General features: G+C 43.6%; 1 protein-coding gene across 1 annotated transcript; it reads left to right on the top strand.

Annotated features, from left to right (window-relative positions):
• The first annotated feature begins 10,723 nt into the window (after positions 1 to 10,723).
• Positions 10,724 to 11,231, top strand: LOC6607574 (kunitz-type serine protease inhibitor bitisilin-1). Its single transcript, XM_002032307.2, has 2 exons — positions 10,724 to 10,874; positions 10,926 to 11,231. The coding sequence occupies exons 1-2, from the start codon at positions 10,742 to 10,744 to the stop codon at positions 11,180 to 11,182; spliced, it is 390 nt and encodes a 129-aa protein (XP_002032343.1). The 5' UTR covers positions 10,724 to 10,741; the 3' UTR covers positions 11,183 to 11,231.
• The last annotated feature ends 2,651 nt before the right edge of the window (positions 11,232 to 13,882 follow it).

The following is a 13,882-nucleotide window of genomic DNA, read 5'->3' as shown; positions in this document are numbered from 1 at the left end:
AAGTCGGATGCACTGGAAACAATTATAGCAACTAATCAATGAATGATGGATTAATAGATAAAATCCTCTTTGTATCACTTAGTTTACAGCTCTGTTAAAGTAATTGTTCCAACAGAACTATTGCTTTCCAAACTTTTAATTTCATGTATAAGTTTATGATTAAGTTCGTGGCACTCATAATTATCGGCAGTGTAGACTGGAGCAACCATGCCGAACCGTGCCTATAATCATCATCAACATTACCAGCCGCCTGCAATGTGGAGCAATCACGTCCTGGATCAAAGCCACCAAACTGAGCCTGGCCAGCGGCTCCTACTCTCGACCGCCGGACTCCGGCCAAACTTCAATAAATGTCACTCCTCAAGCTTTGCATCTAAAAATTGATGACAATAATTTGTTGCATTTGCCCGAGGGGGTGTGGCACTGGCCAGCGCCGATCGCCAGTTGGATCCCAGTTCAGTTCAGCTTAGTTCAGTCCCCAAATGCCTTGGACAGACGACCAAGTTGACTCGGAGCTGAGCTGCTCCTGTTGCTGCTGCTGCTGCTGTTTTCAACACAATTTATACAAAGTGTCGCAGTTTTTGGCGCTTTGCATTTGTTGCTGACAGACTGCCCACCTGCCCGCCCCGCGGAAAAGCGGCAACGGTTTGCACTTTGCCGATGCAAAAAAGTAACATAAATTTCGTCATTTTGTCACAAGTCGTTTGTGTACGATACCGCTGCACCTAGAAAAAAACAGCTAGAATTTCTGAAAACTTATGGAAAATGGTTACCAGCACCAACTGCCTGAGGAAAAGAGGTTCAAAGTTTCCAAAAATCCGACAACTTTCACCAACAAAATTCCTCTAATTAGTCACCAATTTTTCTGCAAGTGTAGCTTAGCACCAGGGTTAGCGGGCTGGTGGTTCTGGGCTGGGCTAAATCCGTTGCTGCTGATTGCAAAGCGATTTGCCGAATTGTTTCCCCCACAATTCCATAAAAATCAACACACTCCTTTGGAGCCCGTTCGCTGTTCGCTTTGATTTGATTTCGATTGCGCATTTTTCAATTTGATAAATTTATTGAGTCGCGGCGGGTTAACAAATCGCCAGCGATGCCTGGCGAGGATAAGAAGGAAGCTTTTTGGGGGAAACCCAATACACGAGTAATAACCGAAACGATCCGATACTCCCTCCACCCAGCTCCACCAAGATGGTATCATATATGTACGTACGTGGGCCTATATGGCCATGGCAATCGCCTTGTAAATGGCATCAATTGCGACCTTTTGGCATTCTTACGGAAACATTTCGCTAATGAAACCGATACCTCAAGTGTCAAGACACGATCCGGTTCGAATTGCCATAGGTTTGGCCTGCGGTCAGTGGCTTCTGGCCAGTGGCAGTAGTGGCAGTGGTGGCAGCAGCATTTACCACACTACGGCCAACTTATGGCAGCCATAAAAATGTTAAGCACAAAACATTTGCCACATTGGCACCTTTTGGCCGAAAGCAGAAGAAATGGAGCACGCACGTGGCAACTGCCCCCGGGGCGAAATTGGATGCTATTCTCGATCGGATGGACCTGGACCAGGGGACTCCTCCATTTGGGGTCGCAGCTGCAGTTCGGTTATGCGGAAGCTGAATCCAATCATAATTTGAAGACTCTTTTTGGCCAACACGAGTTATGATCGCTTTCAAGAGCGAATGCCATGCGGCGCTAAAGTGTGGTAGTCGAGCGAATAATTCGTAATGGGATATCTTATGCGATTTAGATTCCCCCGAGATTGGTAGAAAGTCCAATATTATTTTCAATCTTAATAACAGCTAGGGGTCAAGGCTTCATACACCGGCATACACGATGCGATAGAGATTACATTACCAAGATAATAACTATCTTGTAGATGTCATAAGCAACTAATCAGACAAAAAATAATTTATTTGCATTTGAATGAATACAATTCAAACACCCTGGGCTATTTTCCTTAATCACTTTATAAGGACAGCGCTTATAACCGAATGTCTAAAATTATATACTTTAGTTGATTATTTCATTACAATGCCGACAGCCTCGCAATTAATAAAAAATAATTTGTTAACAACAGACACTTGCTGATGCGCCTCAAATGCTCTTGGCCAAAAGAAAACACGTCAAGCTATCGTTCAAAATTGTCTCGGAGCATTTTGCTGGATTGTTGCTGGCTGTGTGGGCGTGGGGCAACAAAAGATCTACGAACCACACTAGCAACTTGCAACATGCAACACTCGCTTCGGTTGGACGCCGATTTCTTGGGGCTCACAAGAGGAGAAAACAAAAAAATCCAGCCAACGGCCAACATGTGTACGTGTTTAAACAAATACAATTTGCAATTATATGGCAAGCAAATCAAGTTGAAATCAGCATGCGATTTCCACCTGTGGCCGGCGTCATAATTCGTGGCCATGTTTTCGGTCATAAATCTAGCGATTTACAATTATTTTTGTGCCTCGTTTTGTTTCGGCCACGCTGGAAAATAGAAAAGCAGCAAATGCATTTCGTGGCACAGTGGGGTATGGATATGGGGATACATCGTGTGCCCGCCAACAACAAAAGGCAAAACGGCAACAGCCCCTAATGTCCATTATGGTCATTTCGTTATCACTTCCCCCAGAGCCAGGCCAACGAGGAAACGTATACGGCGTCCGTGATCCGCTGACAGTCATAAATTTGCATAGGTTTTGCAATAGCCTTAAGAAAGTGCACACCACAACTATTTCCCCCCATCCCCTTTGGGAAAACACATGCTTGAGAGGCGAGCAAAATGGCTAAAAAAATCGGAGGATTCAAATTATTTACGATGACGCTAACGACCGTCGACAGGTGGCGCTACGCACTCTGGTGCCATCCCGTTCCAACCCAACCAACCCATCCCGCTCGCTCGTTGTGATAACGCAGTGCGTGGCTGTAAATTGATTTTACGGCGCCGCCCGTGTTGATGCCCCAGGCAGTCACTCTATAGCTCCATAGCAGCCCCATCTCTACACATAGTCGTAGCATACATAGCTAGATGATAGCCCATTCAGCTTGTCTAAATTATGCAAAAGACAAGTGAAAATTTGCGCTAAGCGGAGCTTTTGTTAGCACTTAAGAAAACGATCATGCAGTTATAAATTAAGTATTAAAAATTATTAAAATATTCAATTATATTCATAAGCCTGCCCTTTGTATGGTGCATAGCATCTTAAGTTTTAGTAATCCCCAAAGTCATTTTCCATTAGTATTATTTCTCTCGGTGCAATCTCTAGCATCTCCTGCTGTCAATGGAGCCTTTGCGTTATATAAAATCGGCTTGAGGGATTAGCCGGCCGTAGTATGTTAAATTAAAAGTGAAATTGTGTGGACCTAACGAGTTTGCAGCAGCTGCTAACTGCAATGGCAAACAAAAATGTAAGCCGCACTCGAACTGGAGTTTTGGCTGCGTGATTGATGGATGAGTTTGAGTTTGTCATGCAAATTTCAACAGTCCACGGAGTGGCGGTCGGTCCGCCGATGATGATGATGTTGTCTCCTGGAGTCGCCAACTTCTATATACACCGATAGCCAGATACCCAGGTATCCACAACCCCCCATTCCCCATCCGCATTCATGCATACCGCTAACGAGCGGCGCGTGGTCTGGCCCAAAAGACTCTGTCTCCGAGCCCGTTTTTCTCGGCCATATTCTGATATCATAAATATGAAGCTGTTTTTATTAAAAATTGCCTGATGCCCGAGTCTTGGCCTAAGCCGCATTGGCATGTGTGTGGCATATAAATTGCATTGCGCTGGAATTTTAATGACAGCCTTTGGAAATTAATCTAACGCGTTCGCCAGCCAACAGAAGAGCGTTGACTAGCCCAGTCACTTATGAAACACTAAGGGCAATAAGTGCAACTTGCATTAATAAAATAATAATAATAATAAATTAATAATAATAACGATGTAAAGTGAAATTTCTGGGAGTTTGGTTTGTTGTTGAAATGCGAATTTCTCTTATAAATAATGAGGACTTGACATATGGATTTCATCATGGATTTCATAATTATTCACAAATAATCACATGTGATCCTAGTTATTTTTTTCAGTGCACTCCCCACATCTTGTTGTGGAACTTGTTTGGCAAAGTGTCGCAGATGGCGGTTGTGGTGTTCCCGTTGTGCTATTGATTGTTTACTGAACTGCTGGGTCCCCCGAATGGGGCCCTGCCAACGCAGAGATAGATGGATATGGATATGGTGATTGGGATGAGGAGGAGGACGAGGAGGAGGAGGAGTAGGAGCCGATCCCAGCCGATCGTTATTATCCAAAAGAGGGGGATATAAAGAAGCCACCGGCTGTGGCTTTCACTTGTCCCGCATTTGCATGGAAATTCCGCGCCAATTTCAGCGCAATTAATCGCACAGCCGCGTCCGATCTAGAGACGCCCCCAACCTGCATCCTACCGACTACAAACTACCAGGCCGCCACCTGCCTCCCACTTCCCACTCCCACCTATCTGGAGGCATCTACCATCCTGGCCAGAAAACCAGTTGCAGCTCATTTGCATGGCGGCTTAATTAAAACAGTCTGTGGGTGGGTGATGGGTGCTTGGCTTGGCTCGGTGTCTTCGTTCGTTCGTTCGCTGGTGGTTTTGGCCATCAGCTATACGGCCTCGCTTTCCTTGGCAAATTTCTCTCTTTCGCATACACACAACACACACAAGCTTGCCTTATTTATGAGAAAAATTCGTGGCACATCTGCCGGCTCCCATTTAGTCAGCGGCAAAACTTACTCGCTCATAATTTAGGAAAGGCAGGAGGAAAACAGCAACAAAAAAAAATAATAAAACAATAACCTCCACGGCTGCAGCTTTCATGGCCAAAACGGTGGCAATAGTGGGCGGGCTGGGCAGACTGGGTTTTGGCCATGGGAAAAGCGGAATCTTCAACAAGAAGAAAATCCCAGACCCAACCTGACTGATTGAGCGCGGCAATATCCCGACGATGCTGAAAGTTTATTTTATCAGCTGCAACCGATCAGAATGTTAATGGCTTCGGCGAAATTAATTGAATTTGCATGTGTGTATCTTCTGCATTTAATTTGACTCTCTTAGACTTCCGATGGATGTGGTGACACGAAGTGCTGGCAGATCGGAGGATTAGATTTCTTTGTCGGTTTTCTAGTGAAATTACTCTTGATCCAGTCGGTTATCAATTTTACTAAAGGTTGCGAACTTAACCAACGTGATCAGAAAAATAGTTATGCCATTACAAATTCGTTACGAATCACAATAAATGATCATGAATTTGACATACTAAAGACAGAGTATTCAGGAAATCATTTAAATGACATGCATAATTGTCAAGTGCATTTACTCCACTTTATAAATAGAGCAAGATGTGGGCGTGATTCGTGTACCTTCCCTTCCAATCAGATGCTGGCTAATAGATCGACCATCGTTAATGTGACAATTGAAATGCTTTCGGTTTTTTTTTTATTTTTTTTTTAATCCAGGCCAGAACGAATTCGGTGGCAACAAGTTGGGGAAATAGTTCGAACAACAAGGGGCAACAGCGACAGAAAACGTTGTCAATTGATTTTCTGCACTATTTCAATTGACCTCAGCGCCAGTTGATTTGCTTTTTTCCTTTTTTTTTTTTTTGGCTTGGAGCAACGGTAGCCGGGCTATAAGAGTGGCCAAGATGCTGGAGTCGCCGATTCGTAGGCAGTGCAAAATGAAACGAATTAACAATTTGATGTAACTGTGATTTTTTCGTTTTTTTTTTTTTTTTTTTTTTTTGTTTTGCTGGATTTTATTTTGTTGGTCGCACACGCCCTCAACGAAGCGAATTCAAGAGAAATGCTTATCGTGCTTCAAAGAAATCCAGCAATACGAACGGCAACGGCAACAGCAGCGGCCACAAAACATGAAATTGAAAATGCCAAACGCTAAAAGACAACTAGACAGACCGTACCCAACCCTTCTCCTCCTCTGCACTTAAAAAAAACTTAAATAGGCTTCATTAAAAAAATAAGGAAATATATTTACATGCAAATGTCTATACTTTTTTATAGTTCGTTTATGTTTCTTTCAAATTGAATACGTCACACCAACGTGTTCGTAATATTACAATATATTCGGAAATGATCAATACATTATTTTTTCCAGTGCAGAGCGGATCAGCAATATAGAGCTTATAGTAAAACTGTAACGAAACCCGATTGAACCCGCCATGGGTGGCGGTGGATTTGCTTTGGCTTTTGCCAAAGCCATGGCAACAACAGCGGATCTCAACCTGGGACATGGACAATAACATGTACGAAAAAATTTCATTGCTGGTGCGCTGGCTGGCCGGGCTTTTTGCTCTATGGTTTCGGCCACGATTCCGGGCCAGCAGGAAAAGCAAAAGCAAAAACAACAGAAAATCTCTGTCAAAAATCGCCGGCGGGCAGCTGCGGGCCCAGCCCAAGCACATCCTCACGAGCAACAACACCAGCAACACGGCGGCAACAGCATCGACAACAGCGACAACAAAAGGCCGCAACAAAACCAAAAACGAGATGGAAGGAGCCAAAAAAATGGAAATAATTAATATGCCTCAAAAATATACAGGACAGCTTTTATGACAGCCAGGCGGTGGTCGAAGGGAGCATATTGCAACTGCAACTGCAACTGCATCTGAATCGGGATTGCAGCTGCAGCTTTGGACGCTGGCCGTTTTCCGCCGGCAGCTTCAGCAGTGGCAGCAGCAGCAGCAGTTTAACTAACGGCTTCTGTGCTTGTTGTGCTGCCGTTTCCGCATCTCGGTGTCGCCTCAGAATGTGCACGATTTTCCTTCAGATTCAATTTCAAGTGCAGCACAGCAATAGCAATAGCAAAATAGAAGCGGCAACAAGGGGCAAGCGCCGCTATTAAGTCGACGACAACAACAAGCAATAACCCTAACCGATGGAGCCGCCAGCCCAGCCAGCCTGCCACTGTCTGCCGCTTCTTGCCGAGATTTCTATCTTTGATCTCTTACTCCACATGGAGCTGCAGCAGCAACAGCAGCAACATCAGCAGCAGCAGCAACGTGGAGCATTTGCCGCATTATGTGGCAGGGCAGCCGGTGCTGTCTGCTTGTTAAATTGCTCATTTAAACCATAACGAAATGGTCTGTGCCTGGGGACAGCTCCAGAGCATGTGCCTTCCTAGAATCCAGCCCACTCAGAGAAACAAAACCAGATCACTTTCAACGCGGCTGTAACATAAATTGCGACAACAAAGTGTCACAAGCCTTCAAGTCATTTGGATACCCAAGTGCTTTTAAAATTTATGCAGCTGGCTTCTTGGGGGCAAACGGACTTACCTTACAGATTTCTCTCAGTGCAGCCACTTGTCTCCGGTTCTCCTTGTAGATGGAGCACCGCCATCGATGCGGCGGCCGTGCAAATTGCCCGGAGTCATGTGGCAACCGAGTTGCCAAAGGCATTTTTAATTAGCATGCAGCGGAAATTAGTCGAGTCCAATGCTTAATGCCAATGCCAGGCACTGGGAACCGAATAGATTTGTCGATTTTGGTCGGCCGCAGGCTAAGGAGCTCCAGAAAACCCCATCCAAGCCCCTCCATTAGATGTTAACATTTTGCGATTTGCGTCATAAGCCTGCGTCAACATAAATTACGGGCTGGGGAATTGGAATTTATCGGTGACATTGCGATAACGAGCATTGTGAAAAAGCGCTAAGGAACCGCGACAGTTTCTCAAGTGGCACGACACACGCAATTATATTTGATATTTTTATGGCATACGAATGTGCGTTTTGCTTTTTGCTCGTTTTCGAGATCCCCCTGAAATGTTGACATAGAAAGCTGACGATAAGCGGCGACTTAAGCGCGCTATTTTTTAGCAATATTTATAATGAAAGAATTTGTCCATAATTAACCAGATTGCCGCAGATGGGATATCACACCAATGACAGCTTAAGTATGGCCAATTTCTCATAGATCTCTTAAGCTTGCAGGTTGAAGACAAAAGGAAAAGCCGCACTTGACCAGCTTTTTTTGCCGATGAATCTGCATTCCCTGAGGTGACATCGCCTCGGTCTGGGGGGCACATGCCAAATTGGTGTCACAAAACCGAATCATAAATCAAGCAAATTATTATTATTATTATTATTGGCCAGCATATCTCGGACACATGTGAACCGAGCTATATAGAGATATATCTCCCAGCAACAGATCGTAGAACAAGCGCCAAGCATCAGATCTCTCGCTCTCTCCTTCGCTGCCTAGCTGGCTGGCGGCTCTCAAGGAAAAGGCCATAAATCATGGCAATACCCCAAAGCCGGCTACCCCATCGACATAGCTCCATAGCTCGATAGCTCCACAACGTAGCCAAGTTGCCATCCTCCATGCTTCATTGGACAATCATAATAATCACAGCCGGCTGCCGCGCCACCAGCAGCAGCAACAGGAAAATGCAGCAACAAAAGCTACTTACTATGTCTGCGTCAACCGATATGCAACTGATAAAAGGAAAAACTGTGTGGAAAATATACAAAAATATGAGACAAACCAAGTTGGCCAAATACCCTATGCAGGGAGGGGTATATCTGGGATAAGCTTCAGTTTGCTGCACAGATGTATAGGTGTCTCTAAAATATGATAATGATAAATTTTGGTTTAATAACTAACATAAATAAAATAAAAACCTTGATGATGGAGGTACAAGTTTTGGTCTGCCTTTTTTTTAACAAGGATATAGCTTAAGTATAAGAAATAAAGCCAGGGTATGATATATTCGTTGTATAAGCCAAATACATTTAGTTTTCCATCGCATTGATTGTTTTCTTTGTTGCGGCTGCCGCCGTCTCGCTCGCACTCGCTCCCCATCCCTCGGCGGCCAGCAAGCAGGAAAATTGACAATTGCGCACCTGCTTCATTTTCTTGCGGCAAGCGACTGCCGCCGAGCGGCAAGCGGTCAACAACAATGCCACTGCCAATGCCGCGGCATCGTCTGGTTAATGGCATTTAACGGTCACCAAAATGCCCGCTGTGTAGCAGTAAACTTTCCCCAAAAAAAAAAACACAATAATAATAATAGATAAATAGCAGAAAATAGGAAAATAAGGAAAAACGAACGCAAAAGGAAAAACTATATATTTATGTGGCCATCAAAGACTTGGCTTACGGATAATTTTAATGCAAAGAAACCATAGTTACATTGTTGCCGCAAAGCAATTTGCATAATCCTAGGGAAATATCCCTGAGCCGGCGCATAAATATTTCATAAATTGCATAAGCCGCCGCGCATTTGCTCTAATTGTATGCTAATTCGGCCATGCCCCAAATAAATCAAAGCCAGTTGAGTGAGTTATGAGCGTGGATTTCCTAGGCTTTTTCTTCTTTTTGCAGCTGCTGCTGCTGCTCCATCGGCATCCTTTGTTAGAGGGGCCGGCCGAATCTCGAAACTCAGTCGATCCTAATTAAAAACTGCTTATGGTGGCCTCTATCAAATGGCCATCACCATTTTGGGCCAATTAAGCTGGCCAACGGAAAATATATACGAAATGAACCTGACCGCAAGATCAATGAGTCGTTGATGAAGTTGTTTTGATAACAACAACGAACTCGAAAACCCGGCCCTGCCTTAGAAAACGTGCGCAATTTATCTAAATCAGTGCAGCAAAGGAGAGCTCTTGCCCCCCTTTCTATCCTTGCTACTTGACAATTGGCATGGTATCTGTGGTACTAGGTACTGCTCCTAACTTCACCCGACGTCTCCTCGCCGCAAGATAAACATCATAAATGCATTGAAATGTCATTGCCAAGTTGTGCTATCAGTCGGTGCCGCTTTGCAGCTACCCAAAAACAGCATCGGTCCAACCGATGGCGATAATAACCAGTGGGCAAGTACATACATACATATAGTAATCGCAAATCGATGGGCACGGCCACGTCCTAGGGATTCATATACCATATACCTTATACCATATAGCTTATACCATATCCCGTTACCCTTTATGCAATTACAAGTACGTGCAATTGCTGGCGAGCTTAATTAGAGACCCCGAACGGTAGAAAAGCAGGAGCCATGGAGCACTTGACTGCTCCGCTGACTGACTGATGATTATTTATCACCGTCGTGAGTCGTGCGACAATGACACGAGATAGCCCAAAGAGTAGAGTTGGCCCAAAGTCAGCAGCATCGTTAGCAACATTTTGTCTGCCACCAGGCTGACTGACTGACTGACACAGGCGGACTGAGTGCTCCTTTTGCCCCTTTGCCATCCAACCAAATGGACAGATGGAGCAATGGACACCTGGACACGTGGACGGACTGACAAACAGACTGGACGGCCCGGGCACTCAATCTTTCAATTTGAGCTGCACTTCAATCAGTTCGGCTCGGTTCACCTCGGTTCAGCGTCATCATTTTGGGGCTGACGTTCTGTGAGAACGAAATTAGTTTCCAATCAGAAGAAGCGCCTCATGTACAGCCAATGCACTGAAAATAATTAATGTTTCACAATGCATTTTTATGGCCTTAAGTGGTTAATTAGTTTTGATTAGAAGGCAATTAAGTGAGTCGTCCTGTTTTCAGAACACAACAAATCTTATAAGGGACTAGAAAATACCCGTCCCTATTTTACTACCCTTATTTTACGTCGGTAAACTATCAAGTGACTCGTTTAGTTTGGCATTAAAATCGAATTCGATGCGCTGATGAAGGCATTAGTATTAATTCTCTTATCGAAATTGCACTTAGAATGTAAGTTTCAAGCCATGCGGTTCAATCTTACCTACTTCACCCTCCTTTGGGCATTTTTCTGCACAACCGAAGTATTTGGAAAGGTTAAACTGCTAGAGACCGATATACGACATATAACAAAGTTGGGAAACTACAAGGTACGCCAAGGTAGGCCAGATATTTTCCGATTACACAAATATTATATCATTCATTTTGCAGAAAGATGCATGTTCCTAACCCGCTATGGACCCTGCAAAAAAAAAATCGTAGTATATGGCTACAACATTGTAACCAATCGATGCTCAGAATTTCTCTATAGTGGCTGCGGGGGGAATCCCAATCGTTTTACTACCGTTAGCCACTGCCGAAACACTTGCTATGTGGTTCCAGTGAGGAAACCCGTCTCCGAACCGGACTATTATGCCGATGACGATGTCACAGAACCGATGCCAGAGGATGAGCCGTACGATTACTAATTTGTAAACCTGTGCATGAGTTCATATAAAAAAAATATAAGCATGTTGAGCATTATGGGTTTTACTTTACATAGTCATAAGTTATAGTCATAGATCAGCCTGCCTTTTGTAATTTTAAGAATTTACACTCCTAATCAAATCGGTCCCATGAATTACTTTAAATGGCAAAGTTAAGCAATTTATGCCTCTAAGTGCATTAATAAATTGTTACATTTTTCTGGCCCCACCCCAGCTAGATACTCGTATTCCCGATTAGCTTTGTGTGTATATACATAAGTGCATGGCTAATGCCCAATTTCCAACCAATTTGTTCTATGCGGAAGTTGAGGGACCACAAGTCGCATACTCAATGCAGCGGAACTAAACTATTAACGCCTTAAAAAACGCTCGATGCTCGTACATTCTAATGACTTTATTATGAGCAATGCAACATGTAGTCATAAGTTGTTGCAGTTGATGCTGCACCAGTTGTTGCTGCTGCACTGCTGCAGTGTTGCACTGCTGCACCCACCCAAAAGTGACGTCAGGGTGCGGCGTAGTCATCGCAGATCGGTTTGGCGGCTTGGGGCCTTTCAAGTGTGCAGTTAGCTGAAATGAATACCGGGCCAAATGCACAGACCGAACCCAAACGCCAAACCGATATCAGGGCATGACAGTATATCAGTTGACGTTTCTCGGCTGGCGTTGACAATTATTTATGGTAATAAACAGTTCCGCTAAAGCCTGGCACTACTCGGCTCTTCTATCGCAGACACTAAATCCCAAGATCCGAACTTATTCGAAGCCCACATAATGCGCCTCTAATTGCTACGAACTCGATGTGTAACAATATCCATAAAACTTTACGATTTCCACAATTGAAATGATCGCTGGCAACGAGGGGTATTAATATATATGCAAAGTGCGGGGGGCGGAACAGTTCAGTTCAGTTCAGTTCAATTCACAATTTGTAAGGCAACCAAAGTTCGGGTTCATTGTCAGCAAGCAACGGCTAAAAAATGGCAAAACAAATGGCCGGTGTCTCATTAATGCCACACAATGGTGGCAGCCAAAGGCGTCCAAAATATGCAACATACATCAATCACACAGCAAGCAAGCCAAGCTGACCTAAGCTGATGTACACTGGAAAAAATGTATTAAAATCGATGCAAAAGAATTGCAACATTATTATCCTGCTCCTAAAACTCCTTTTATTCGTTGTTAACAAGCTTAAAATTTAAATCCTATGTTCTGAACGAAATTGAAAAATATATATTGAAAAGTTATTTTTCTCAGTGTCGATTGTTTGAAGCGTGGCTCACTCTGCTGGCCAGCGAATGAGAATGAGTTCACGCGCTGCACTTGAGGTCGAAAATGGTCGGTGGTTGGAAGAGGGGTGGGGAGGGACGTGGGGCAGTTGGCGGACCGACTGTGTGCGGATTGATTTGCTTGGCGCATTTTCAAGTCAATTACACATATTTGTGGCATTTGCGGCAATTGAGTATGAAAACTCATGCGGTGGGTCGTTGCAGCGCAGTCGTAGGTGTTGGCCGTCTGTCTATTTTATTTGTTTGCGGCTGGGTTTGTTTGCCAGTATGCGAATGTGGCATGCCACAACAACTCGCCGCATGTGTCCGCCCACCAAATGCTGAGGTTTTTCGGGGCTGACCAAGTGAGTCACGTTGGCAGTCGGGGCGAGCCACATATATGCAGCTATATGTAGCCATAACTCATGTCCCACAGTCGTTGCACAACGAACTCGAGAGCAACGGTCAACTGAGGGGTTAATGAGGTATCTCTATTTAAACAGGTAATAAGAACAGATAAAGAATTTTACTCGTTAAAACGAAAATGATATGTGGAAGTGTCTGGTTACTGAGAACTCACTCAAATGCTGTTCACATTGCAGCTCATTATTATCACTCATTTGAAATCAAAACGGGCAACAAGGTGTTAACTGCTCTTATCAAAACAGCTGATGGACAAAGCTTTGGTCAGCCGAACACCAACCGAAGCTTTAACCCAAAACAAAGGTGTGATAAGAAAGCTCAACAGGGCGCATGCGTAATATCCGGAGAGCGAGCGAAATACCAGCGAAAGCTCAGTAACAACAAACCAGTGATAGTGTTGATGGGCTGAAGGGCGCCAGAGAAAGGGGTTCCACAAAAAGTTACTCATATTTTGTTTACTACATGAGTAGTTACAATCGTCTTTATTCTCTGCTTTTTGCTGTATAGCCGGGAAACGACTACGTGAGAAATTTTTTAGTCGAGTTTGGGAAACTTGTGGTGACTGCGAAATATGAGCTAGTAACTGTGGGAACTGGTCACATTTCCGTGGAGGAAAGTGTTCAAATGGCACTGGGTGGGCCAATTAAATAGTTTATTTGCTCATTAAATTATGTAAAATACGAATTGCGATGAATTCAAATAAGCTAATAAATATCATAAGAGAACAAACTATAATTTCACAATACAGCAAAATTTATTATTATGTTGGTTCTATAATAAGCATTTTAACACAAAGGTATTAAATAGCAAAACTAACCATATATAAAAAATTTAACGACCGTAAGAAACATAAATTTTACTAAGATACATTTACTTTGACCACATTCGCGAATATTTAAGTGAGTAAATATAAATGTTAAGAAAAGATAAAGTTTTTTAGCTAGTTCTTCAAGATAAGTTTATCTAATCACTTCTGTTTACACATCGTTAA

This window comes from Drosophila sechellia, chromosome 3R, assembly GCF_004382195.2.
Source record: "Drosophila sechellia strain sech25 chromosome 3R, ASM438219v1, whole genome shotgun sequence".
Lineage (NCBI taxonomy): Eukaryota > Metazoa > Arthropoda > Insecta > Diptera > Drosophilidae > Drosophila > Drosophila sechellia.
The sequence above is the reverse complement of the archived record's forward strand: the minus strand, read 5'-3'. Positions and strand labels throughout refer to the sequence as shown.

Excerpts from the sequence above, each read along its gene's own strand:
- LOC6607574 (XM_002032307.2), top strand. The coding sequence starts at position 10,742 with ATGCGGTTCAATCTTACCTACTTCACCCTCCTTTGGGCATTTTTCTGC. Across the intron at positions 10,875-10,925 it reads AAACTACAAGGTACGCCAAG|AAAGATGCATGTTCCTAACC; the intron begins GTAGGCCAGATA and ends TTCATTTTGCAG.